Source organism: Vulpes vulpes, chromosome 7 (assembly GCF_048418805.1).
Source record: "Vulpes vulpes isolate BD-2025 chromosome 7, VulVul3, whole genome shotgun sequence".
Lineage (NCBI taxonomy): Eukaryota > Metazoa > Chordata > Mammalia > Carnivora > Canidae > Vulpes > Vulpes vulpes.
The window spans coordinates 105,387,292-105,412,990 of NC_132786.1; the positions used below are offsets into that span (position 1 = coordinate 105,387,292).

At 56.2% G+C, this 25,699-nt stretch overlaps 3 protein-coding genes and 1 long non-coding RNA gene across 4 annotated transcripts; 1 reads left to right on the top strand and 3 right to left on the bottom strand.

Moving 5' to 3' along the window:
* Window positions 1-1,762: 1,762 nt before the first annotated feature.
* HOXA9 (homeobox A9) lies at window positions 1,763-5,186 on the bottom strand. The gene is made up of 2 exons (XM_025993335.2): window positions 4,254-5,186; window positions 1,763-3,167 (listed from the first exon to the last, which is right to left on the bottom strand). The coding sequence occupies exons 1-2, from the start codon at window positions 4,831-4,833 to the stop codon at window positions 2,929-2,931; spliced, it is 819 nt and encodes a 272-aa protein (XP_025849120.1). The 5' UTR covers window positions 4,834-5,186; the 3' UTR covers window positions 1,763-2,928.
* A 2,724-nt stretch (window positions 5,187-7,910) lies between these two features.
* Window positions 7,911-11,121, top strand: LOC140599741 (uncharacterized). Its single transcript, XR_012002729.1, has 5 exons — window positions 7,911-8,465; window positions 8,748-9,188; window positions 9,782-9,915; window positions 10,280-10,593; window positions 10,700-11,121. It is a non-coding gene; the product is annotated as an uncharacterized lncRNA (long non-coding RNA).
* On the bottom strand, window positions 10,045-14,110 carry HOXA10 (homeobox A10). Its single transcript, XM_025993334.2, has 2 exons — window positions 12,888-14,110; window positions 10,045-11,689 (listed from the first exon to the last, which is right to left on the bottom strand). The coding sequence occupies exons 1-2, from the start codon at window positions 13,852-13,854 to the stop codon at window positions 11,415-11,417; spliced, it is 1,242 nt and encodes a 413-aa protein (XP_025849119.2). The 5' UTR covers window positions 13,855-14,110; the 3' UTR covers window positions 10,045-11,414.
* Window positions 14,111-21,230: 7,120 nt separating this feature from the next.
* HOXA11 (homeobox A11) lies at window positions 21,231-24,954 on the bottom strand. The gene is made up of 2 exons (XM_025993331.2): window positions 24,156-24,954; window positions 21,231-22,670 (listed from the first exon to the last, which is right to left on the bottom strand). Exons 1-2 carry the CDS (start codon window positions 24,910-24,912, stop codon window positions 22,438-22,440), a joined length of 990 nt encoding a protein of 329 aa, XP_025849116.2. The 5' UTR covers window positions 24,913-24,954; the 3' UTR covers window positions 21,231-22,437.
* Window positions 24,955-25,699: the final 745 nt, after the last annotated feature.

A 25,699-nucleotide genomic window follows, 5' to 3' on the forward strand; every position in this document is an offset into this window, starting at 1 on the left:
AGGCCTCAGTCCTGCGGTGTGTCCGCCGGTCAGTCGAGTTCTCCGAGCGTCGCGCTGGCCCAAGGCCCGTCCCGGACTGGGGACGGTGACCTCAGAGCCGCCCCCGCGCCCGGGGCTGCAGCCCCGCAGCCGCCGCACAGCTGCAGCCACGCAGCGCTTAGGCCTCCGGAATCGGGGAGAGGAAAGGGGGCCCGGAGCGGTGCGGGTCTGGAGAGCCTCACCGCTTGCCTGTTTCCCAACGAGGTTTGCGGCCCGGCCTGAGCAGCACAGAAAATATACGAGCGCAGGGCATTCAAATCTGGGGCTCCCATTCGAGGAAGGCTGGCGTCAAGTCGACATCTTAGGAACTTCCCAGGGTTGCGGCGGCGGGAGATGGCGGCGCGGGCGCCTCTTGCGTGGAGCCACACTGCCATCTGCTGGCCGCATCTCTGCACTGCAGCCCCGGCAGCCCGGCCTGAACTTCGTCGGCCGCCGAGGCGGGCCGGGGCGCCCCACTCCCAAAGGTGGGCGAGGGCCGGGTCCCTGGGGCGGAGGGGGGTGTGTGTGTGCGTGGAGCCCGGAATCTACGCTGCCGAGAGCGCGGTGCCCATAAAAGAGCTGTTTCCGCAGCCGCTTTATCGGTGCAGACAGAGCAAACAAATGAAAGGGCTTTGGTGGAAAATCTTAATTGGGGCTGGACAGTTGTAAACTCATTAAGGGCCGAATTCCAGACAGTTCGCAGACCCGGCCTTTATGGCACACCCTTACTGCCCATTCTTTGAAGTTCCTTCTGTCTGCAACAACAGAGGGCGTCCCAACCTGGCGGCGGGGTGGGGGTGGGGGTGTAAGGGGAAGACCCATCCCTTGGGCGTCCTGGTTCCCCCTTAAAGCGTCGGAACTCAGACAACTTTCCAGAAGTCTCGGGGTGGTGGGGGGAGGGTGAGGAGAGCGAGAAAAGAAAAGGGGGGTGGGAGATGAGGTGAACCCTCTGGCCACATCTATAAGGCGCTGGGGCCTCCGAAGTTGTAGCCATTCCCCCCGCAGCCCTTTACACCCCATAAACGGCAACAGCCCTCATTTGCTTTTATGGCGTTTCAGGCTCCCCGGCTGCCTAGGCCCTGCCTCTGCCAGGACTTGTGCTCCGGAGGGGAGTGTGGTACAGAACCCAGAGCCCCCCAGGTTGGCCAGCCTGACTGAAGGCCCTGAAGTGCGGGGTGCAAGCCTTCGGCCCCCTGGGAGCCCCCAAACATCTGTCCTGGCGGCCGAGTCGGGGCAGTCGGGTTCCTGTTTCCCTCCGTGGAGACCCCTCAGGAGGCAGGCCCTTCAGCACTCGGCCCAGCCCTTCCACTCGCCCCCCATTCCACCCCAAGCCAGAGGAAGGCCCCGGAGGAGACTCAGTGGACCCGGCTTGTGGAAATTTCTGGGGGCGCCAAGATGAAAGGGTGGCCTTTTACTACTCTTGGCCAAGGATACCCGAGATCTCAGCCCAGCTCCTCAGAGGCCTCTGGGCCTCCCCGCAAACGGGACAGGTCAACCCCGGGAGGGAGCTAGGCCTCGCTGCCCCTCGTTTCCTAGCCTTCCTTCGTTGCTCCTTGCTGCGGGCCCAGGCAGCCGGCGGGAGTGGGAGCGCAGCTGGCTGCCGCAGGTCCCCGCTGCAAAAGTCCGCAGGAGGTAAAATTCAGATTCTGTCCTCCTCCAACCCAGCCCAGCCCGGCCCCCATTCAGAGACTCTACCCACGCTCCCCTAATCCCAGAGGAAAAGGTGCAAAGAGCTGACCCGAAATAAATAGAAAAGAATCAATATATTTTATTTGGCAAAAAGTTAAATATCATCTCAACACAACAATTTGGTCAGTAGGCCTTGAGGTAAATATTGCAAAATATACAGTGTATGTTCAGCCCGATGGAAACCCCGGATTCATCAAGGATACAAATCTACAGTAGCCCAATGGCGGTTTCATAGTGTATAATTTATTATCAATAAAATTAACTCCATTACAATAAGCATTCATCCCCCCCCCCAATTAAAATTAAATGTAAACCATAGGTAGTAACCTTCTGCACATATGTATAGCTCCGAATTTCCTCAATGTTCATCCGGTGCAAAAACAATATTCAAGCTTGTCTGATTACTTTTTCTTTAATATGTGGATTATATATACAATGGACAAGACAGGTCTATAGAGCATGTAGAGACTAAAATGCCCACATTTCGAAAGAAGAGAAAAACCATGAATCTATGCATTCTGGAGAACACTTTCTTTCTTTTAAAATTTTATTTCACTGAGAAATCCTTACAGCTAGTTTACAGTCAAAGGTGAACAGCCTAGTCATACAGAAGACATATTCCACTACAGAGCTATACTCTATGCAACTGTTTTTCTCCCTCATCAACAACCTGAGTTGAAATTGAATTCTAAGCTTTCACAATCACAACGGGTGCATCACCCAGCACAGAAGTTTGAGTCACAAAACATAATTACCACAATAAAACACAGTGTTCAAGTATCTGGGCAGATCGCTCTGCCACACAAAGAGTAAATTAAATTAACTACACAGACTAAAAACTATACAGCCCGCCAGCCAACAGTTGTGCATTATAAAAAGGTAGTTTTTTTGTTTGTTTGTTTGAAGTCAGGAACAGGTAGATTGTTTAAAAAATATATACAAGCCAGCACACACAGCCATCAGCGCTAATGTCCCCCCACCTTTTTTCATCTTATAGAAAATGGAAAGCTTACAATACCTCCTCCATCAAAGCGGCAGGCGGAGGAGCCGGCCAGAGCAGGGTTTGCCAGGGGGAGAGGAGGCCAGGAGTTTAGAGCCGCTTTGTGCGGGGTGGTGGAGGCCTGGGGTGGAATGGGGGGGGGGGGGAGAAGGGATCAGGCAGTTCTTTCTCGTTCTCTCTAGCTCGCTCGCTCTCTCTTTTCTAAATGAACTCCGTTCGAATCACTCGTCTTTTGCCCGGTCCTTGTTGATTTTCTTCATTTTCATCCTGCGGTTCTGAAACCAGATCTTCACCTGCCTCTCGGTGAGGTTGAGCAGTCGGGCCACCTCGTACCTGCGGTCCCTGGTAAGGTACATGTTGAACAGAAACTCTTTCTCCAGTTCCAGCGTCTGGTGTTTGGTGTAGGGGCAGCGCTTCTTTCTCGTGGAGCGTGCATGGAGCCAATTGGCAGCAGGGTTGCCTGCGAGGGAGACAGACAAGGGGGTTCAGAACGAGGAGAAGCACCCACCTCCCCCCTCCACTGGGGGCCAGGGAGCCTCCTGGGGTCTTCGGCCAAAGCGCAGGATGCTGCGGAATTGGTTAGGGAAGGGCAGCGGAACAGTACACAATGGAACTGTGGCCGACAGACAGAGGACCGGTCACTTACAATTGCACGCAGTAAAACCTCGGCCTCCCCCTCCCTCACGAGACCCTCCTTTCTCCTCCTCTGTCCTGTGGTCCGTTTCCTCTCCTTCTTTGCACCCTCTGCACACTGTGCAAGGAGTGAAATTTGGAAATAGATCCTCTTCTGGCCAGGCACAGGGACAGCGCGCTGCCCTGTGTTCCGCAACACTCATACTCTCTTCTCCCTCTCACTATCTCACACGCATACACACGGTCTCTGTGTGTAGCCTCCCTTCCCCTCCTTTCCTTCTCTCCCCAATCCTTCTTTGACCTCCCTGAAAGGCCGCGGCAGCCCTCACCGAGCGCCCCAAGGCGCCCCAAGGGCGCGGATCACTTCTCCAGTGTATTTGAATAATCTGGCAAGGGGACCACGGTGGCCCGGTCGCCTACAGCCTCATCCTGGGCAGGATTTACGCCGCCACTGGCTGAAGGCAAGACGTGGAGGGAATCGGCCGTCTTCTCCGGGGTCTAGGCTGCGGTGGCTGCCGCCGCTCCAGGACAATCCAGCCGCACAAAAGATTCTCTGCCGAGCTGCTTTCGAAGAACGGCCCAAAGTATTGCTGTCTCGGTACCGGGCAGCCAGGGAGAGGGGCGGCTGGTCTTGGCTTGGCCGGCAGCGCCCGCCCCGCCCTCTCTCTCTCTCTCTCTGCCCCCGCAGCAGCCGCCTCCCCTCCCCCCTCAACCCGGTAGCCGGCTTGTCACTGCTCTCTGGAATTGGGGCCCCATCCGAGGCATCCTAAACAGCAACTTCTGGTTCCCGGCCCCTGCTCAAGAGGCTCCCGGCGGCGCAGGCGAAGGCAGGGTCAAGAGAAAGCCGAAGGGCTGGCAGATCCTGGTGGCCGGCGTGGAGGCGGCGGCCGGTCTGAAGGGAGGAGACACTTACTGGGGTCGATGGGGGGCTTGTCTCCGCCGCTCTCATTCTCAGCATTGTTTTCGGAGAAGGCGCCTTCGCTGGGCTGTTTTTCTCTATCAACTGGAGGAGAACCACAAGCATAGTCAGTCAGGGACAAAGTGTGAGTGTCAAGCGTGGGACAGTCACCCCTTCTGGCGGACAGTGGTTCAGGTTTAATGCCGTAAGGCCGGCTGGAGGGCAAGCCCGCGAAGGAGAGCGCGCCGGGCGTGGGCTCCAGCCAGGAGCGCATGTACCTGCCGTCCGGCGCCGCCGCCGCCACGGGCGCCTGGGGGTGCACGTAGGGGTGGTGGTGATGGTGGTGGTACACGGCAGCGGGCACCGCGTTGGCGCCCGCCGCGTGCACCGGGTTCCACGAGGCGCCGAACACCGCCGCCTTGGACTGGAAGCTGCACGGGCTGAAGTCGGGGTGTTCCGCCAGCGCGGCGGCCTGCCGGGGAGGCTGACCCAGGGCCCCCGGCGCGTAGCGGCCCGCGCCCAGCTCGTCCGCAGCGTCGGCGCCCAGCAGGAACGAGTCCACGTAGTAGTTGCCCAGGGCCCCGGTGGTGGCCATCGCTGTGCCCCGCGCCTGGCCGGTCGGCCCGACCCGCGGAAATTATGAAACTGCAGATTTCATGTAACAACTTGGTGGCACCAGGGGGGGGGGGAAGTACAGTCACCTAATAAGTTGCCGGCGCCCGCGCCCCCATTGGCCGCGCGCGTCACGTGCCCGCCCGGCAGAACAATAACGCGTAAATCACTCCGCACGCTATTAATGGCCTGGTGTTTTGCAGTCATAATTTTTATAGCAAAAGCCATATGTTTTTATGCAAAGGGATCGCGGCGCTCCACGATCGGGTTTGTTTTAATTGTGGCCAACGAAGATTAAAAGATCAAATCTGGCCTTGCCTCCATGCTCCCTCCCCTCCCACCGCCACCACCAGACACACACTTCTTAAGCGGACTATTTTATATCACAATTAATCACGCCATCAGCAAGGCGCGGGTCCCGCGTGCGAGTGCGGCCAGTGGAGCCCCTCACATAAAATTAGACAATAATTGAAGCCATAAAAAAAGCAGCCAAATCGCATTCTCGCTCTACTGTATTTAAATCTATATTTATGATATTTCATAAGGAGTTATTGTTTCAGAAGCCACGCAGGCTGGTGGAAAAGTTGGGAACGACCAACAGATTCGTTTGCTTCGCCGTGGCTCCCAGCTGTAAAAATTTACGAGGACTTGGAAAGGTTAAATTAGAGTGTTGTGCTTGGTCGGCGAGCTCCCTGTAAATAATCCCTGCAGTCCCGGGAGATGCGAGTTTACCCCGGACGGGCCGCGAAAAGTCAAATTCAACGCAGTATCCGTCCCAAACTGAGTCACCACCAACCCCTGCCCGAGTGCGCTGGGCAGCGACAGGCCCTGGAGAGGGCACTGCCTATAGTGGGGCCCTGAAACCTGCCCCCATGGGATCCCAGGACACCCGGGCAGCTAGCTCCTAGCTTGGCCCGCTGCGCCTCCAGCGAGCGCTCCACCGAGGAGCGGCCAGCTTGTCCCAGAAGCCAAGGGTTGGAGGGCCTGGTTGTGCCGCGGGTTCGGTCCCGGCCCCGCGCCCCCGCGCGCCCCCGCGCGCCCTCGCGCCCGACGAGTCCTCTGCTGGGAATCAGGAGGAGACCCAGGCGAACGCAGCGGGAGACCCAAAACTGTGCCCCGACCCCAAAGGCCCTCACGCTGAGCTCGGCAAGTTTGTCGCGTTCCCCCAACCCGAGCTTGCGGGGGGGAAAAAAAACCGCACGAGGCAGCCTCCGTGGAGGCCGAGATCGGCTTGCGAGAAGCCAGCCCAGCCGCACAGACCGCGGGGCTCCGGGAACTGCGAGGCCCGCACGGGAGCGTGGCCTCGCCGCCCAGGATGGGTTCTTCAGGGCTCCTTCCTTCCTTCCTTTCTGGCCACTGCCCCGGGCCCCGCCTCGGTTTTCACCAGGCCGGACAGCCCGAAGCTGGGCGACCGCGGCTCAAGTCCAGGGCTAGATATTAAAGCGGGGAGGGGCACGGGGCATTGACTTTAATCCCATTCCTTAGCTTGGCCACATTGAGGAGGGCATTTCTCACCCCTCAGAGTCTTGCAGGGTTAAATTAAAAGGCCTCTGGTAGTTGGAAGAAAAAAAAAACCCCACCCCAAATCCGAACGGAAAGCCTCGACTCCAAAAAACGGGGTAATTAAATTCACGTGTGAACACTGTGCCTGCAAGAGTGTGTTTCTCATTAGCCCACTTCCCTAGCGGCGAGGGCGGGCGACGAGGGCGCTTCCATCTCCTTTTCTGCCTTCATGCTCCCCAGCAGTTCCAGTAATCCTCCCCCAAAGCCTGATACATCCCTACCCGGGACAGGGACCCTCGAACGCCAGGCTCTCCCCTAGACCGAGGCTGCGGAGCCCGGCGGAGACCAACCGGGTGCCCCTTTATCCGCTCTCGCCGGAAGAGGGAAGTGGCCGACACAGTGAACTCCGACGTGGCTGGTCCTGGTCGCCTCAGCCTCCTCCCCCCTAATATTTTCCTTTCCCTGTAAATTCCTCCGCCTGATCCCCACCCCCACCGCATCCCGGTGTATCCCAAATATTGGGCAGTTCGCGGGTGCCTCTGAGATTTTCATTAAGGAACATTAACCCTGGAGGAAACCTCGCTCCTAATTGCAATTGTCTGCAAGCAGGCTGGACTCGCCTCATTGCTTTTTGACTTTTTGTGCCCAGAGAAGACTCGAATTATTAGTAGTATTTTTAAAAATATATAGAAAGGCTGTTTAAAGAGCCTTAGTCCCCAGAATAGGGCAGTTACCAAGTAATTAGCAGGCGCTGAGTGTTAAGCAGTCCTTACTGGAGCCTAAAAGGGAAGAAATCTCACCAAAAAAACTAATATTACCTCTTCGTCAGTCCAGAGACTTGGGGAGAAAATATTCAGGCTTTGGAGTCAGCTTTTATTTTGGAAATGAAAGGGACTGAGTGTGTGTATATAAAAAAATAATAAATGGATGTAATTACAAACCGCCTCTTTTCGCCTGAGAGTTCTAAAACCTTGGCCTCTAAACAAATCCAATACTCTGGTCCGGAAAATGGCACAGAGGAGTTGAGGGGAAAGCGGTGTGCTGGCCTTTCAGATAAGAGGACCGCAGGCAGAGCAATGGAAACAGTTCCAGGGCCGGCAGCCAGAGCTGGGAAGGGAAGCACACACAGCTCAGTGGGCATGAGTCTCAAGGCCCCATGAGTGTGCGTTTGGGGAGCAGGGAGGGATGAAAGTTATTTTCTGTTCCAGACCAAGAATGGTTCGACTGCCTTCCAACGGTGGACTACAACTTGGAACAAGGACTCAAGTTTGCAATCCAATGGTTGTAGCATTTAGGACACCTTTCCCCTATTATGTGAAGCCGACTGGAGCTGGAAGGGTCCCTTTCTCCAGCACCCGTTCCGCACCAAGGATGCCATTTCTAACAGAGTCTGAACCTGGGAGAAGCTACTGGCAAACAAGCAACCAATTTTTGCCCTAGCGGGGCTCCCCTACCGCAGTTAAAGCCAGGGCTGGGACCCGCAGGCAGGCCTGGGAGAGCGGAGGAAGCTTCCAGGCGGAGTTCCCCGCATAGTCAGGCTCCACGGAGCCTGGCGTGGCCTCAGCCCAGGTCCCAGCCTCAGGTGCCCAGTGAGGCTGGCGAAGGCCTCCTTGCCCTCGGTGTGGGCACACAAAAACGCCGCGAATGCCCCCCTCATCCGGATCTCTTAGGCTGTGGTTGCCGACCCGCCGAGTAAGAACGCAAGGCCGCCGCCATCCGGTCGTGATCGTAACCGAGGCCTTGTCTGTGCAGCGACACACCAGGCCCAGATCCACAGCCCTCGACAGCTGTCCCACGCGAGCCCTTCCTTGGCAGATGATTACAACCCCAACTTGAGCACGCAGAAAAAAATAAGACCACCGCCCCAGGCTCTCCCCAAGCCTGGTCTGGGTCCCTCCAGAAGGAAGATATGGGCAGACAGGAAGTGGAGATAGAAAACTGGGTGCACAGAGACTGAACATGAAAGGCAAATGAAGGGAAAGAAAGAAGGAAGGAAGAAGTAAAGGAAAGGATAAAGAAAAAGAAAAAAGAGGAAGAAAGAAGGAAATAAAAGACGGAAGAAACGAGTCAAAGGCGACTCCTGGGAGCAGAGGGCAGCTTACACAGAGAAGGGTAAGTGACAAGGCCAGGATCCCAGCCCCTTTCTGCCCTGTCCCTCCTTCCTAGTTTGGCCTGAGTCTCTCTCAAAGGGATCTTTCCTGATCTCCTGCCCTGGATTGGAGCTGGTTGGATCCCAGCCTTGCAGGAGAATGACCTGGATGGGGGGGGGGGGGGGGGAGGCCCAGGATGGAAGCGGGCGCCCCTGACCTTGAATGGCGCGGGGCCCAGAATCCCTACCACGCCCCTGGCGTCCGCCTAGGAGCAGCTAACCTGACCGTACCTGCTCTGGGCCAGGTGGGGATGGGGAATGCGGCCAACAGCCTGGCAAAACGCTGAGAAGCAGGCAGGGACGAGGCTCCTACGCGGGAAAAGCCGAGGTTGCCACCGCAGGCCTGGCACGACCAGGGCCCGGATGCCCCGCCCGGCCCGGCCCCCGCGCGCACAGGTACCTGGAGACGATTTCAACTGAAGTAATGAAGGCAGTGTCGTGCTGTCGAGAGAAAGGTGGATCCCAACAACAGGAAACTACCTAAATCACCGACCAGTTCTGGTGCTGCCCGCGCGGGGCTGCCTCGCCCGCCGCCGCCGCCGCCACCGCCACCGCCGCCGCCGCCAAGGGAGAACCCTGCGATCGCGCCCGGCCCGGCCCGGCCCCTTGCCAACCTGCGCCCGCGCTGCCACTGTGTGTCCCGCGCTGCCGCTAAGGCGTCGCGGAGGGAGAAGCCACCGGCCCCGGTACGGTAAATCTGGGAGGGGGGCGGGGAGGGAAGGAAGGTAAAGGAGAGAGAGGAAAATGGAAGGAGAGGGGGAAAGCGAGAAGAAAGGAGAGCGAGCAGTGTGCGTGCTGGTTCCCCAAATCTTGCTCCTCGGCGAGCCGGCGCCAGGCGGCCGCAGCCCCGGGCGACTCGAAAGCGCCTGGGACGGCACCGAGCCCGGCTCCCGGTCTGGTCGCGGCCTCCGGCGCTCGCTCCCCGCGCGGCTCGCTCTCCCCCTCTCTCCCTCCCAGCCAGCCAGCCAGCCGGGGCGCGCGCTCCCGCGCCCCCTCCCCCTGCCGTCGCGCCCCCCCCACCTCCCGCGAGCAGGAAACGCGTGGCCCCGCGGAGGGCGACCAGGTGGGGGAGGCCGTGCTGGGGGAGGGGGCGTGCAGCCGGCAGCAGTCCACCTAACTGCTGCCGCGGACGCTAGTGACGCGCCCTGGGCCCAGCCTGCTCCCCTGATTTCTAGGCTGGGGGTCATCTAAGACCAGGGGACCCACAAAACAACCGGCGTCTGCGAGCCTCCCTGGGGCTCCCGAAAGAAATCCTGTTTGGCTTCCTCTGTCTATGCAGCTCCTCTCTCAACTGAAACCACTGGTCCAAGACAGCCACAATCCAGATATACTAGCAAGTCATAAAACTGAACAAAAGCCGACAAACCTTACGGCACCAGGGCTATAGGGCCCAGACAAATTACGACCGTCTAGGTAATATTTAAATAGATGCCTAAAGTAATTGCAGGGGGCGCGGGCTAGTCCTCCTGTTGTAAAAGTGGTGGACGGGATAAAGTGGAAGGTGAAGATAAGAAGTCAAAAAAAGAGGTAAAATTAAAAAGCTTCATTCCACAGCTTTTATTCTTCTATAAGAACATAAACATCGTCTTTTTTTTCCACGCACAGCAGCATTACAATATTAATTTATTCTGATTTAAGATTAGAAGTAAATAGAGCTAGAACTAACATTTATAATAACGATAGAATGCATTTGCATAAAACAAGATTGGCAATTTTTCATAATAATAGACATTTATACAGATTTGTATTTATAATTTTTCTTTTTCTGCACCTACAGGTTTGACCCTTTTATGCATGTAACTTCACAGTATAAAGGAAACCCAAACAATGTCTCCCTTCTCTAGTCTATTCCGCTTGCCCCAGCCCTCCTCGGATTCTGTGAATTTCGGAAAGGGAAAAATAAAAGAGGAAGAAGAAAAAAAGAAAATGAGAAAGAAAACTCTCCACAAGATAGGGAGAATTGTGGTGTGCTTGTCGTGTTACCAGTGGTAACAATTATTTAATAACAAAAAGCCCCCACTAAATCCACACGCATAAACAAATCTACATTAGATTATTTATCTACAGCCAGAAGGGTATGGAAATTCAGAGGTAAGTGAAATAATTTAGTCCCACAATGCAAGACCTTACACAAACTGGAAGAGAAGTTTCCTTCTCCTGATCGTTCTTTTTTTTTTTTTCTTTTTTTCTTTTAAAGCTGGGATATCTAACAGAGAAAGGAAAGATTAATCTTTCTGACTCTCAATTTTCTAATCAGCCAAAGCCAAGCCCTTTTGCCAGCCTGCATGTCCATGCCTGTAAGCCCTTCTCTTTGCGAAGGAAGGAAGGAAGGAAGGAAGGAAGGAAGGAAGGAAGGAAGGAAGAAAGAAAGAAGGAAAGAAAGAAAGAAGAAAGCCAGGGGCCTGTGTCCCCTGATTAAACACAGCCCAGCACTCCAGGCAGGCGAGTCCGGTGGCGGCTCCTTGCACCATTGACCTCAGGCCAGACACCTCAGCGCCTACAATGGGACCTCGGCCTTCCGGGCTAGGTTTGCCCGCCCCCGCAGGAAACCAGCTCCACCGGGAGGACAGGAGCCATTTCCAGCAGAGGAACCCCAAGATAGCAAAGCAGCCCAGTCACCACTCAACACTTTAGGATAATATTTATCTCTATAGAAATTTAGCACGATATGGCTTTTTCCCCCAGAACACAAGTAAACCAGCACCAAGCAAACAGACAAAGAAACAAAAAGTCAGAACAAACCAGCCCTGCACAGATGTAACGGCCAGCGAGATGGCGAGTGTGGGAGGGAGGGATGGGGCTCCAGCACAGGTGCGAGTTCCCGGCAGAGGCCGAAGACAGAGGGAGGAGACCGGCTCTCTGGCAGCGAAAACAAAAAAACAAAAACAAAAATGGCATTGCCTGGAGCTTCATCAGGAAAAATTAAAATTGGCTGTGAGCTCCCGGATCCGATTTTCTCGGTTCATTTTCTTCAGTTTCATCCTGCGGTTCTGAAACCAGATTTTAACTTGTCTGTCCGTGAGGTGGACGCTGCGGCTGATCTCTAGGCGCCGCTCTCGAGTAAGGTACATGTTGAACAGAAACTCCTTCTCCAGCTCCAGCGTCTGGTGCTTGGTGTAAGGGCAGCGCTTCTTCCTGCCGCTCTTTGCAGTGAGCCAGTTGGCTGCGTTTTCGCCTTTGGAATTGCCTAGCATTTAAGAGAATAAGGAAGGGAAGGTTAAATAGGGGCCACCCTAGGCTGTGCGTAGGGGTGAACCTGGGACTTCTCTGCCATAAGAGGGATGCCCTAAGTCACACAGAGAGAGTTTTGCACAACCACCACCCTCCTTTAGCTTGCTCAGAAAGAGCAATTCCTTCAAAGGGCTTGTGCAAAGATGGAGAGGGCCTCCAATCTACACCAACTCGCCCAGTTTACATTTTCCTCCACTTTTTTCCAAACACCTGCTTTAGCACAAAGCTGTCTGGAGCTAGCCTACGGAAAGAACGGCCTGGGAGGGCAGGCTGTATATCTTGAACTTAACACCTTTCTTTGCTTCTCGCCCCAAGGCAGACAAGCATTTCCTGCAGCCCCCAGTCTGGGGGCATGGGTGCTTACTTGGAAGGGAGGTGAGGAGCGGGGCTTGGGTCCCATTCCTGTACCCTGATTGCCTAAGGCCTAATGAGGAGAGGAGCTAGGACGTAGTTGGGACACGGGGAAGGCACGAAAAACGGATTCGGGGTCAAGGGCCGTCCCTCACGTCTTTCCAGGAGCCAGAGACATGCAGTCTGGGCGACTCCGAGTTCCAGGGGAAGCGAAATGGCCCCTCTCTGCCTCTCAGCTCAGGGGCCCGGCGTCCGGGGCCGGATTTGCCTTTTCTTCTCCCCGCAAGGAGGATTCCCGCCCCTCCAGCAACTTTGAAAAAAGCATGGGGGATCGTAAACTCGAACTTCGCCGGTTAATGGGCTTATTTATTGGTGCTGGCGGCTGCTTATTTTGGATGCCTTACAAACATCCGCGCTATCTGCGGGCGAGCCACTTTCCTCCCTCCCCCTCCCCCCGCGTGGGCCGCGCCTCGAGGCTGGGCCCAGACCACGGTTTGGGGTGCTCGGGGCCACGGAGAAGGGCATGCACAAGAGGGGGGCTGCTCGTCCGTGCCCTCGACCCCAACTGGGGTGAGCTGAGGCCAGCGCGGAGGACGTCTCGGTGTGCGGCGCTAAGCAGGACATGAATTTTTACTGCGTCCCCACGCCCAAATATTAAAAAGCAAGTTCACAAGGTCAGCCTGCCTGCAGCTTGGGCCAAGGCCCGCCGGCTGCCGCGCGGACTCCTGGCTCTCCGCTCCTTCCCTTCTCTGGGTCTGCCTGTCTGCCCGCCTGCCTGCGGCCCTTCAGCGCGCCCTGCTTACCCAGGGAGTCCTTCTCGGGCGAGGCTTTGCTGCTCTCGGAAGGGGCTGGGGAGAGCTCCTCTGCGGCCGAGGACGACGCGTGCGCCTCCTCGTCGCCCTGGGAGCCCCCGCCGCCGCCACCGCAAGTCAGCGTGGGGGGCGGCGGTGAATCGAGGGCTCGCTCTTTCCGGGCTGCATCCGCTGAGCCGGAGGCGAGTGCGGGTGGCGGGTCGAAGCCGCGCCCGGGGGGCTGAGCGGGGAACGGGCCGGCCCCGAGCTGCTGCGCGCCGCCACCGCTGCCGTAACCCTTGGCCGTGCCATAGGCCTGGGAGAGGCGGAAGTAGCCGGGCACTGGCACCCCGCTGGAGGTGCTCAGGGCGCAGCCGTCGGGCGGCGGGCCCCGCGGGAAGGGGGCCAGCTCGGCCGCGGCGGTGGAGCCTTTGGGGCATTTGTCCGCCGAGTCGTAGAGACAGTAGGAGCTCTCCTCTTTGATGTTCTGCGCGAAAGAGCACGAGGTGGCCTGCGGCGGGGGTTGGGGTGGTTGCGGCGGGGGCGGTGGCTGCTGCTGGGGCGGCGGCGGCGGCGGCGGCCCCTCGGGCGGCTCCATCCGGCACGACCGGGGCGCGTCCAGCCACAGGTCTATAGGCGCGGGCGCGTAGCCGTGCGCCCCGGGACCCAGGCCCCCGCTGCCGCCGCCGCCGCCGCCCGGCGACGCCGCCTCATTGCGCTTGCCTCCCAGAGCCGGGAAGAGCCCGCAGCTCTGCAGCCCGTAGGGCAGGTCGGCGGCCGGCGGCAGGTAGACCCCGCCGTGGGCGTAGTAGCCGCCGCCGCCACCGCCCCCCGCGCCGCTGCCACCGCCGCCGGCCTCGCCTCTGCCCGAGCTGATGAGCGAGTCGACCAAAAAAGAGTTCGCGGCGGGGCTCTCCGAGCATGACATTGTTGTGGGATAATTTGGCGAAGGGAGCAGATAGCCCTTTCTGGCTGACATTTCTTGTGCAAAACATGCTGAATACGATTAGCAATCCCCCCGCACCGCGGCGGGTGCCCGCAGCCAATCCTGAGCCAGAGTTTCCGCGCGACCACTCCCAGTTTGGTTTCGTAGGCGCGGGGCCGCTCTCCGAGGGCGCCCTCTGAGCCCACGATTGATATAAATATGTAATCTGTATTGATGGGCCGGGAGACGCACACCCAATACCTCAGCCCAAAGGCCAGGAGCTGTGGGGGCTGCCCCAACGTGCTAGTGGGGGGCCTGGCCCCTGGGCTAGCCCCGCCCACGCTCGGACGCGAGCTCTCCTGCGGGGTCTCTTTGAAGGGCCCTTGGGCCCCCGCGCAGTTAACAAGTGGGGTGTTTATGGTGCGCACCCTGGCCCGCCTTGGGTGCTCCCCATTCTCGTTTCGGAATCAGCCACTAGCCCTCCAGGCACTCTAACCATTAAGGGGGCCTGTCGGGGCCTCAGGCTCTTCCCATTCAGCTCGGGACCTGGAGCTGTCTCCCAAAAGTGGAGGACCTGGCCCTAAGGCCACCAAGACCCTTAGAGTGTCCGAGGTCCAGCGCGCATTGGAAGCTGGCTATTGCCACTTTTTCCTTGCACCCCGCACAGAATTTCCCCACAAAATGTAATGCCCTGGCTTCTCAGCCCCTCTACACTCTCCTCTGCCAGTCGTTGATCCCGTTAGGATCTTTGCTTCTGGTGTGCTCACCTGGCTTACTTTCTCTGCAGCTCCTGTCGGTGGACCCTGGTGAGCTGAACCGAGCTGGGGGGGTGATGGGGGTGGGGGTGGAGGTGGTGAAAGCAACTGGTAACCTTGGCTGAAAGACTCCTACCCCTATTCGGAGGTCAGAGCCAGATCCAGGCACCCCACAGCCCCATCATCCGGGTAGCTTTCAAGCTTATACCCCGTTTCAGAGAAGTGAAAGAAACATTGCTCTTCAGGGTCTTCAGTTGGGCTGGAGGTGAAGACCTGGAGGGGGACACTCGGAGGAGGGGGCGGCAGATGGACATCTCTATCTCAAGCTCTCCCTTTAGCCTTGGCATTCGCACGCTCTTGGAGGTTATGACAAGAACCAGTGTCACCACACTCCTGCCTCTCCGTCCCCTCCCCTCTCCCCCCTCCCCTCCAAACCCGCGGCTGGGGCAGCCCTCTCTCCCGCGGTGTGCGCATTTTAACGAGGCCCGCGGTGAGGAAATCCGTTCCCGGCAAGGCCGGGCTGGGCTCGTGGCCCAGTTATAGCAGCGTTCGGAGGCCAGGCCCTTTGCTCAGCAGACACCAGGGCCTCCTTCTTCCCTGGCCATAGGGATGTGCTCTTAGTCAACTGGAAACCGCTGGCCCACGGCGCTAGCCCCCGTGTGGGCCTCAGACGTATCTCAGGAAATGCGACCTTTTCCGGCCCGGATCCAGTGGAGCCCAGGAGGTCGCTGACTTACCCCAGGCCTTCGGCTCACAGCTCTCCAGGATGCCCCAGGCCTGCCCGCCGCACCAGCTCCAGCCCCTACAGAGGCCTTGACGGGCCGCTGAACGCCGGGATCCCAGGAAGCAGTCCGCTCAGGCCTCTGCCTACAACGGGGAAAGACCTTTGCATCCCGGGTGCTTTGCCAGGCACTTGGCCTTGTTCCTGCCATTGTGAACCTAGTCCGAGAAGGAAGCCGAGCCTGAGAAGACTCAGAGAGTACACGGGGAGAGCTGGCGGAAGAACCCTGACGGTGGCTTCTGAGATGCTAGCAGTTGCGGTCTCTGCCTGCTGTGGCTGCTCGGCGCGCAGCCCGGCGGCCGCACCACTGCTTGCACTGCGCTCCAGCCACTTCCACCCAACCGGCCTGTGCCTCACGGTGACTGGCTCCGCGGACCCGCCTCTGGGGTAGAGAGGAGGGGGATAGAGAAAGGCAGAGAGAGAGAGACAGACAGACAGAAGGAGAGAGGGAGAGAAAAGAAAGGGGAGAGAGGGGAGAGAGTCTGAGAACCAGTTCTCTCCAATCCAACAAGATCTTGAGGCTGCACTAGCAGCCGGAGCCGAATCAAGTCTGTGTGGAGAGATCAGGGACTGTCCTTCACTCCCCACCTCCTTCCCACGAACAAGACCAAGGCAAATTCTAACCTGGTGAAGCCCAGAGGCCAAGAAAGTTGAATAGGGAAAAGCTTCAGAACAGGGACACCTAGGATCCATCTCCGGATGGGCTTGGTCCATATCCAGCTCTCCAGGAAGATGGAAGGTATTGGGACTGTTGCACTTAGCAGTGCTACTGGGAAATGCCACAAAGCTGAGGACTGCCTGAGAAGGGGGTTTACCCCCATAGCACTGTCCATGCCAATCAAGAAAGCTCTACAGAGAGTGATGAAGTAGGTCCCAAGAAGGAGAGAGGGGTTCCTTGAGAAGAATGGGTCCTGGCTGGCTGGTTGGGCCAGGGTCTGGTTCCTCTCCACACTAAAGGCAGAAAGCAACTTCCCAAGGCTGTAGGTTGGGAAGGGAAGGGCCAGTGGCCATAGGAGAGAATGCTTAGGATGGTAGAAGCTAAGAAAATAAAGTGAAAGTCAATGATCGAAACCCATCTTTCTTTTTGAAAGTTAAGGACCCTTTGGAAAAGCTAAGGCCAAACTCTGATTCTTATCCTGTGAAAAATAGACATCTGGCATCCCCACAATTTGACCCATCATTTTCAAAGAGTCCCCAGACTCTTCACATCCTTCTCCTTGGGCCCTCCAGAATGTTCCAGGACTCTCCGGAATTCAGCAGCCCTGCCAGTTTGACTGGTAAGACAAGCCGGGTGCCCGGCAGTAAGCAGCTCAGGCTCCGTCTGGTCAGGGCCCTGTAGAGTGACCAAATGGGCTCCTAGGCTGGATGGGATCCAGGAGCAGGCAGGTGCCAACCAAGGTTACATTGTAAGGCAGTTTGGTACTGCATCTGTTTTAAGAACTTAAAGGACTTAGGGGAGGTGGAAGGCCCGCTGCAGCCTCGCAGACCATGGCATTGGCACTTGGGTCTTCACTGACCTATGGGAAAGTGGAATGTTTTTTTTCCAGCCTCTTTTCTCCCCTTGTAATAAACCAAATGGGATGTTGAGTTTATGCTGTTTCTTGCTTTTTTTTTTTTTTTTTAAATGACGATGATGAGTGTGTAAGCCCGTGTGAGAGTTCCTCTCTGGCCGTGGACCGCCGCCCCACCCCCAGCGGGGCTTGCCGAGCAGCAAGCACCGGACAGCCTGCCTACGCGCCCGGGACGCGGACTGGCCTGCTGCCGCCGGTTCGGTGGAGAAGGTATCTACGCAGCGCAAGCTCAAGTTAGATGCTGCTGCCCTTTCAACTGGTCTCGGAGCTCCCAGCATCCGCGACCGCCCCCAACGCTCCGCACTCCCCAAACTGTAACGCCGAGGTGTTAACTTCCTCAATAGAATATTCCGTTTATCGATCGCCAGCGCTTTGCCGAGGTTCCCCATCCCGAGAGATTAAGAACAGCGATCCAGTTGCAGCACGGGGTCGGCCCCAAGGATACTTTCCTTTAGCCCATTTGCCCTCTTTCCCTCTCTTCCTTTCGGTCTCCCTCCCAGCTGCTGAATTTCTCTCTCACCCTCAGGGTGCCTTTGACCTAAAAGTCTCGGTGTCTGCTTCCTTCAACCAGGCCTGTGTAGCGGTTCTGTGGCAGCCCCCAAGGCCCATGTTTTATTTAGGAGTAAACACCGTCCATTTCTACCTGGGTAATAACACTCCTCCTCCCCGTGGCTCTGGAGCCGAAGGAAAGGCCAGGCCAGCGGAGTAAGCTCTTTGGCTAGGATCACGATGCATTTCACCGGAGAGTGGAAGCCTCCTTCTGAGTAGGCCCTCGCAAAGGATGAGAAATAACAAACTGTTACTACCCCAAACCCCCACCTCTTTTTTTCAAAATACTAGGTACTGAGATTGAGATAGCCAAGAAACAATTTGTATCTAAAAGTCTTTCTCAGTGCTTTCCAGGCTCAGAATTATCTGGCCGGTTGTGGAGTTGGGCTGCAGCCCCAGAGAGGAAAAATAAAAGCTACTTTCACACATCCACGTTACCAAAAATTCTGGACTTCTCTGATTCTCTCATTTACTGTATGGTTAGACGTTTTTCTTTTTTGTAATCCATGATATTCTTTTCTTGTTCATCTTTAAAAATGTCATCATTTCCAGGGAAATGTGATGTGTCTGTTTTGAATTAATCAGGTGCAATCTATCCCTAAACAACCCACTTTAAATTTTTCTCTAAATCCAACCACTAAACTGGCCCTTCTCTCCTGATGGGGGAGTGTTGGGGCCTTTTCACACACTCCCTAAATTACAATATCCTTAATTTTGTCCATAATAAAAGGCCTCTGGCCTTGAAAGCAGAGGTGGTTCTGGGATTTTAGGGACAGCTTGGGCTGCAGAGAGCACAGTGTGGGTGCCCACTTGGTGTGGTTCCTGTGGTTGCCGTATTTTGGCAGAATTTGGGAGCCCATGCTCAACAAAGACTAGTGACTTTTGATAGGCAAGATTTATGCACACATGCAGCACCTATTTTCTCTGAGATGCCCCCCACTCACTCATGCACTATATATTTGTGAAATTAGCGATTTCAAGAAACTAATAAAAACATATCAGAATAAAAACTTAAATATAAGAAAAGAGGAAAATTGAATCTAGCCTCTGAAATGTAAAGTGAAATGAATACTTAAAACTTGTTTTGTGACAATCCTGTCGGTGAGATTGTGGTCAGAGTTTATCCTCAATGCCAGCTTTTGAAAATGTATAGGTTGACACCAATATAGTTTTTGCATATTTGCAAAATATTCAAAAGACCTCGTATTTACATCTAAGAAATCACTGCAAAACCCCAGCCAGGTTTCTAGCAGTACATTCCAAATAAGCAAATGCAGGCTTCTCTGGAAGCCTCAAAAATCATTTGCGACTTTTTTGAATTGGCCTCTTTCAGAACAAAGGTTTTCCCCAGGCTGCTGGGCAGAGACCTAGAGACCCCACCTAGTAGGAAACCAGAGACCTCCCGGATATCTGCCCCAGGGAATAAGCAGGCCCCAGCGGCCACGGTTGCTGACCACCTCATTGTTTAGAGTAGAAACTTTGTTTTCCCCAGTCCCGCCATCTCTCTCACTCTGTTTCTCTCTCTCTCTCTCACCCCCCCCTCTCTTTTTGTTGCCAACACAACCCCCATTCCAGTACAGCCAGAACCCTTTCGCTTGGATGCCCCCCCCCCCATCCCTGGCTCATCCCATCCTGAAAATTTCTACAAAATTGAAAGATCACCTTGGATGAATTGCTGGCGCAAGGAGCTAACATCATCAACTTTTCCACTTAGGCCTCCCCCTGCTTTCCAACCTTAGGGAGCGATGGAAGGAAGGGGGGTGGCTTGAGCGCCTATAGCGTCACCCGGAGGGGACAGACACAGCCACTTTTCCCAGTCCTGCTCTGACATCGGCCACCTCCCCACTCCCGCCTCAGTCGGATTGGAATTGCTAAACCTGTGGCCTCTTACCTTGACACATTTCCGAAATCGCTGCCAAGGGACAGCAGGCTTCTCCGGGGCGCGACGCCTGCGAGGCCTAGAGAAGGCGCGTTGCTTAAAATTACAACACCAATTACTTCTCGAAGGTGAGGCCCCCCCTTATTTTGATACTAAGGGGAGCGGGACAAGTGAAATAATGTAACGTGCTGCTCTTAGGATCAGAAGCGAACAAAGGCCAAGAATCGCGCTGGGGTTCCCGGCTCCCCGGCGGCTTTGACATTGATCGAACGTGCGCCATCTCGTGGCGGCTGAGCGACTAGGCCCGGCCCGAACTTCAGCCCGAAGCCGGGAGAGGGAAGCAGGCTCTAGGCATAGACAGAGGGAAAGAATGTGCCCAGCCCGCTGCTAAAGAGATCTCATTTTTACATCTAAGAAATTGCTGCAAAACCCCAGCCGGGTTTATAGCGGCGCATTCCAAATATGCAAATTGGCCAGCCCCGGACGGGTTTACGACCACATTGTCACAGCCATCGGAGGATGGGCTTTTATAGGGCTCAGAAATCAAACCCGCGCCCGCTCGCCGCCCGCCGGCGAACAGTCCTCCTGGCTAGACTCTCTCTAGCAACTTGCAAGACTTTGGTTAATCTTTAACCGTCCCAAAGGAAGTCTTTCCTTAAACCCTGGGCTTCCCTGCCCACCACTCCCTGCTCCCCAGGAGAGTCGTTGTTCACCTCTGTGTGTCTGTTCATCAACCTAGACATTCATCTAGGGGGTCTGTCCCATTCCCCCTTTGAGCTAGATTTCCCCAGTCTCGCCAGTTAGACAAACACACAAACAAATAAACAAAGCAGGGTCTGGGGTCTGGGGCCTCTCTCCAAATTCAATCTTCTCTGCAGCTCTGGCCCTGCCTGGGTGGCTAGGGAGAGGGTGGGGGTAGAGGTGGGGGGTGGGCAACAAAAGGCTCTGGCCTCTCCGCCCTGCCCCTCAAGGTTATGGGTGATGTCCAAATTTAAGGCAGAAGTTCAAAGGCAGGAAACAAAGAGTAAACCAGCATCTTTCTTTCCCCAAAGGGAAAAGACAGCCTCAGCTGGGAGCTTGGGACAAAGTGTCCCTAGAGGCTCCTGGGAGTCTGTTCTTTGTACCCAGACGGGTCTCTGTCTTTCTAAGGGGATTCCTAGGGCACCCTAGAGTGGTTCCTCTTCAGGCCTCCTAATCCTGAGGAGAGCAAGCCCAGCCTGGGATCAAACTCAATGACTACCGCAAGCCCTAGGGCTTTCTCCCAGGCCTCTCTCCAGTCTGAAAGGATGAAACCCCCAATTCCAGGTCCTGAGATACCCCATTCATGGGACCCCCCACTTCCCCTCCAAAGGACCTGGCTAGTCACCGTGGCTTCCCAAGCTTGGCTTCTAGTGGAGTTAAATCCCAAGTTACCTCCCCACCCCCTCAGGGGCCTGGTAACTTGCCCCTTGGGGGGGGGTGGTGGTGGGGGCAGACATTTGGCAGTAAAAGGCAAACAGGAAGAGGAATGTCACACCAGAACCCAATACTCAAGTTTCCAGTCTTTATTTTCCTTGTGCCTGTCGCCTGTATACATGCTGCGACATATGTGGTGGGTGAGAACGGAGGACAGGCCAACACTCCCGCTACAAACAGAGCCACCAGACACTTCTTAAAACAGGGAGGCAGAGGAGATGCGATGGGAAGGTGCCTGGCTTTCTCAGCTGAGGTCCCCAGACCCTGGAGGGCCAAACTACTTCAGAGCATCCCCCTAAAGCTTTCGAAACATTGCAAGAAATTAAAAAGATCATTCCTAACACCCTTCCCACCCTTCCAACACCCCAAGGAAACCAACTAATGGCAAAATTTTAAAAAGTATTCAAACAAAATAGGTTATGGTTCTTTTATTTACAAGTCTTTTGAACACCATCCCTGTATGAAGCGTACATTCAAATATTTTAGCAGTGAGTGAGTTTAACCATGGAACACTGTAAACAGATAGAGCCTTTAAATATTCTCTTCATCATCTTTTCCCCCCTCTACGTTGCATCTTTTAAAATTCGCTTTGGTTCCTGCAGGGAAATATATATAATATAATATAATATTTATTTTTTAAAATAATTCCAAACGCTCTTGAGCTCTTGGAAGGTTGCCGGAAGCTTCCAAGCTCAGTTCTGGGGCACGAAGGGCAGAGTGCGGCGCCAGAGTGGTGTTTTGGGGACTCAAGCCCCTCATAGCTAGTGACCGCTGGCCAGGCCCACTGCTCCGCTGAGCAAATCCAAGCTTCGGTTAAGTGTGGTGGAGACTTTGCCAGGCTGCCGTACTCCACAGGCATTTCCTGCAGAGATCTTGGGGCCAGCTCGGGATGTCTTCCACCTCGGGGAAGGTCTGCTCTGTGACCAGGCTTTAGGCCTGAGTGGCAGTCCAGGAAGAAGACCCTCATCGGTAGGAAAAACTAGGTGGGCTGCAGGAGGCAACTGCTAGAAGCTCAGGCCTCGGATAGTGCGGTGAGTGGCTAAGAGGGGTGGAGAGCCGCTAATGCCACCTGGACTAGATTTTTTTTTCCCCTCAAGGATCAGCAGCCCTCTCCCACCTCACAGCCACTTCTTAGTCCAGCCGTCTTTCACATTGGCTTTGGAAAGCAGCCCCACTCCAGACATCTAGGAATCCTCGCTCTTTCCTCCTGCTCCTGTCCCCAAGCTGAACTGGGTTTAAAGATTGAATAGCTTCTTGATGCAGGGGTCCTGGGGATGAGCAGGCTCCACGTGGAGGGTCCTGGGCCCAGGTCGATCTCCAGGGCGCTTGGCAGGGGGCCCAGTCTTGATGGAGACCACACCCAGCCCAAAGCTCCACAGTCTCCAAGAATGAACCACCAGGGGTCCCAAACCATTCATTCTAGTTGATGCACAACTCTCCAAATCCAATTTTTGTTAGGAATCTTAACCACAGATGCCCAAGAGAATCCCGGGCCGCCTTCTCAGAGGCTGTCTCCGTGTAGCCTCCCCTCCTTTGCACACCTCTTTTCTTCAAAAGTCACCACGTGCCTTGACCTTGTCAAGGGCAAAATCTGCATATAATCTCACGTGTATGAAGCCCCCCACCCAATTCCAGCTGGCTGGAGCCTTAGAGGAGCGGGTTGGCTGAGTAGTACTGTAAACGGTCTCTGTTAATTTTTTTTTCCTTCATTCTCCTGTTCTGAAACCAGATTTTGACTTGACGGTCGGTGAGGTTGAGCATGCGAGACAGCTGCAGGCGCTTCTCTTTGTTGATGTACACACTGAAGAAGAACTCCCGCTCCAGCTCCCGGATCTGGTACTTGGTGTAGGGGCAACGCTTTTTTCTGGTGCGTTGGCCACCTGTGGAGGGAGAAAGATGCAGGGAATGAGCCAGGTGTGGGGGCTGCAATCCATCCCAGAGCCCCGAGTGGAGGTAAAGGGCTGGCCCATGGGACTGGAGGCCCTGTCCAAGCCCCATCAAGGTCTCCTCAGTCCCCTGCCTTCAGGCTCCTACTGCCAGCTGGGGACAAGCTGCAGGCGGAGACTCAGCCCCAGATAAAAGCCAGCTCCCCAGATAGGCCCCCAGGGAAGCTGCTCACGCTGCCCCCAGAGCAGAAAAGAGGGCTCCTTACAGCAACAGGAGAGTTTATGCCGCAGAAGCGGCTTTCAAAGCCGCAGAGAGGGGGTCGACCGCTGCCTGCGGGCCCCTCCAGACTAAACAAACAGTGGTGTGCGGACATTTCACCTTCCAGCACCTGGGCGGGGGGTTCCTGAGGCAGTAAAGTCGACCCCAACCCCAGTCCTGCCCAAGCTGCTGCCGGGACTCGGGCCTCGTGAGCATCTGAGGCAGCTGCCCGGCCTTTGTCAGCCTGAGTCCTGGCCACCAGCTCCTGCCTCCTGGACCAGCCTCCCGGCTTCCCCGAGGTGAGGAGGTGGCAGCGGAAGCCCCCAGCCACGGACCTTGCCTGAGCCCCACCAGGGCCACGGGGCCATCCTGGTCCCCAGCAGGGCAGGGGTGCTGTTTTAGACGGCGTGGAGGGAAGGGGGGCTTCCTAAAGCGGCCCGCAGGCTCGACTTGCTCCCCTTTTCAATAAAACCTCACAGGAGGGAGAGAGAGAGAGAAAAAAAAAGCACCCGCTTTTGACAGATTGAATAACAATTGTGAGTAACTTGTAGTCGGACAGAGGCGGCACGTAATTGCCCCCGCGCCCGAGGAACAGGGCTTCCTTTGGATAAAAAGGCCAACTTTGGCTTAATTTGTTTCTTTTAATATATTGCTCTAGCTAAGCGGGCTATTTTATCTGTTAAACACGCTCCTAGCGCCATCGTTAAACAGCGATGCCTTTGAATCCCGGCCGGGACTGGAGTCCCGGCGCAACACATGGCTTTTATAAAAATCTCCGGATTACCTCGCTATCAAAGGCTCCCGGAGCCCTTGCAGGGGGAATTTACAGGCGCCCACCTCCGGCTCCCCAGCCCGAGCTGGCCCCGAGCGGGGTCGAGCTGCTGGGCTTGGGGCTGAGAAGGGGGGGGAAAAAGGGTAAAAGGGAGTTGTGTGTGTGGTTTTTTTTTTTTTTTTTTTTTTTTGGTTTTTTTTGGGTTTTTTTTTTTTTTTTTTTTTTTTTTTTTTGCAGGCATGCCTTGGCCGGTGGGTATTTCACGGCCAATTTCAGCACTCGCCACGTGATCCCGCCTTTTATAACAAAGTTTTGTTGGGGGAAACCTAAAGGCCCTTCATAAACCTTATATGCTTATAAAACAGCATATAAAAATTTAACAGCGGTGCTGCGCTACATTTCCAACTCCCCTTTCATAAAGCGCAGGGCGCGCTGCCTTTATACGTACTGGAGCCGCCGGCCTTGTCCTCAGTGTGGCCGGAAGACGACTCGGGGCTGCTGCTGCTCTCGGGGCGCCGCCGCCGCTCCTTCTCCTCCGCCGCCGCCGCCGCCGCCTCCCGGCAGCCGCCGCCGCCGCCGCCGCCGTCCGAACTTGAAGTTGCCGGCGTGCCCGTGCCCGTGCCCGTGGCCGCTGCCGCCGCCGCCGCCGCCGCCGCCGCCGCCGCCGCCGCCGCGGAGGTCGCTGCGGCCGCCGGGGGCCCCTTGTCCGCGCTCTTGTCCCCGGGGTAGTCGGAGGAGGCGAGGTTTTCCGGGGTGCCGTAGGCCGTCTCGAAAAACTGGTCGAAAGCCTGCGGCAGGACGCCGTTCCTGCCCACGGTGCTATAGAAATTGGACGAGACGGCGGGGGTGGGGTGGTGGTAGACGTTGGCCGAGCTCTTGGCCAGCACGTCGCCAGGCACGCCGGCCGCGCTGGGCGCCTGCAGGCAGTCTCTGTGCACCAGCTCCTCCGCGGAGTAGCAGTGAGCCAGATTGCCGCGGGGGTGCCATTTAGTGGCGGGCTCAATGGCGTACTCCCTGAAGGTCACTTCGCGTACGGGTTGGACCTGGGGCAGGTTGGAAGAGTAGGAGTATGTCATTGGGCGCGAAGACGGGGTCTGGGGCAGAAAAGAAGGGAGGCTGGAGAAATCTGGACCCGAGACGTAGTAAGTACAACTTGGCAAATACATGTTAGAAGAGCAGGGACCACGCTCATCAAAATCCATCATTGGGCTACCTTGGGCTCTCCGCAGTAGCCGAGCTTAACATGATTCTCCACTGCAGCTGCCTCTTTGAAGCGGATCCGTGAAGTAGAAATTTGGAGACGTAAGCTGACGTGGAAATCTATCCCCATCCTTAGCAGGGAGGTGCTGGTCATGTGACCTGATGTTGAAATTGACAAGCTGCGAGCTGGTCCCGGCCTTTTTTTTTTTTTTATTTTTTTATTCCCTTCCCCTTTCCTTCCCCCCCCCCCTCCCTCCTTCCCTCCCTCCCCCCCTCCCTCCTTCCCTCCCTCCTTCCCTCCCCGGCTTCCTTTCTTTGTAGCCACCTCAGGGGAAGCAACAGATCGTCACTCGGTGTTCTCACCGAAAGCACGTAATCGCCGGTGTAACTCATGTTGGCTGGGGGGCCTCCCGGCGCGCGGCGAGGCTGGGGTGCGCCCCATGCCGCTCGCCTGTGCTCAGCTGCACGGTCCTGGCCCTCAAGTGCGCCGAGGGCGGTGAGAGAGCTCAACTCCTGCCACCCATCACTCCCCGGGTGAGGGATGCCCCGGGCTGAGGGTGGCCGGGTGGGAGCTCGTCGCTGCGTGGCCGGTGCGCGGTCCTGGAATCTGTTCTCCTGGAGGCTCGCGCTCGCACCTCCTTCTCTACCCGCTCCCCCCCCCCCCCCCCCCAACAAGCTTGCTCTGGGAACCACCTCTGTCTCCGACTCCGGCCGGCAGGACCCCCTTCGGGGCCAGGGTTCACAGCCGTGGATGTGCCTGCCTCGTGGCTTGCCTGATTTGCACGGTGACTT

Coding starts and splice junctions, on each gene's coding strand:
- HOXA11 (XM_025993331.2), bottom strand. CDS start 24,912: ATGATGGATTTTGATGAGCGTGGTCCCTGCTCTTCTAACATGTATTTG. Junction 22,671..24,155: donor GGACAAGGCCGGCGGCTCCA/GTACGTATAAAG, acceptor CTCCCTCCACAG/GTGGCCAACGCACCAGAAAA.
- HOXA10 (XM_025993334.2), bottom strand. CDS start 13,854: ATGTCAGCCAGAAAGGGCTATCTGCTCCCTTCGCCAAATTATCCCACA. Junction 11,690..12,887: donor GCCCGAGAAGGACTCCCTGG/GTAAGCAGGGCG, acceptor CTTAAATGCTAG/GCAATTCCAAAGGCGAAAAC.
- HOXA9 (XM_025993335.2), bottom strand. CDS start 4,833: ATGGCCACCACCGGGGCCCTGGGCAACTACTACGTGGACTCGTTCCTG. Junction 3,168..4,253: donor CAAGCCCCCCATCGACCCCA/GTAAGTGTCTCC, acceptor TCTCCCTCGCAG/GCAACCCTGCTGCCAATTGG.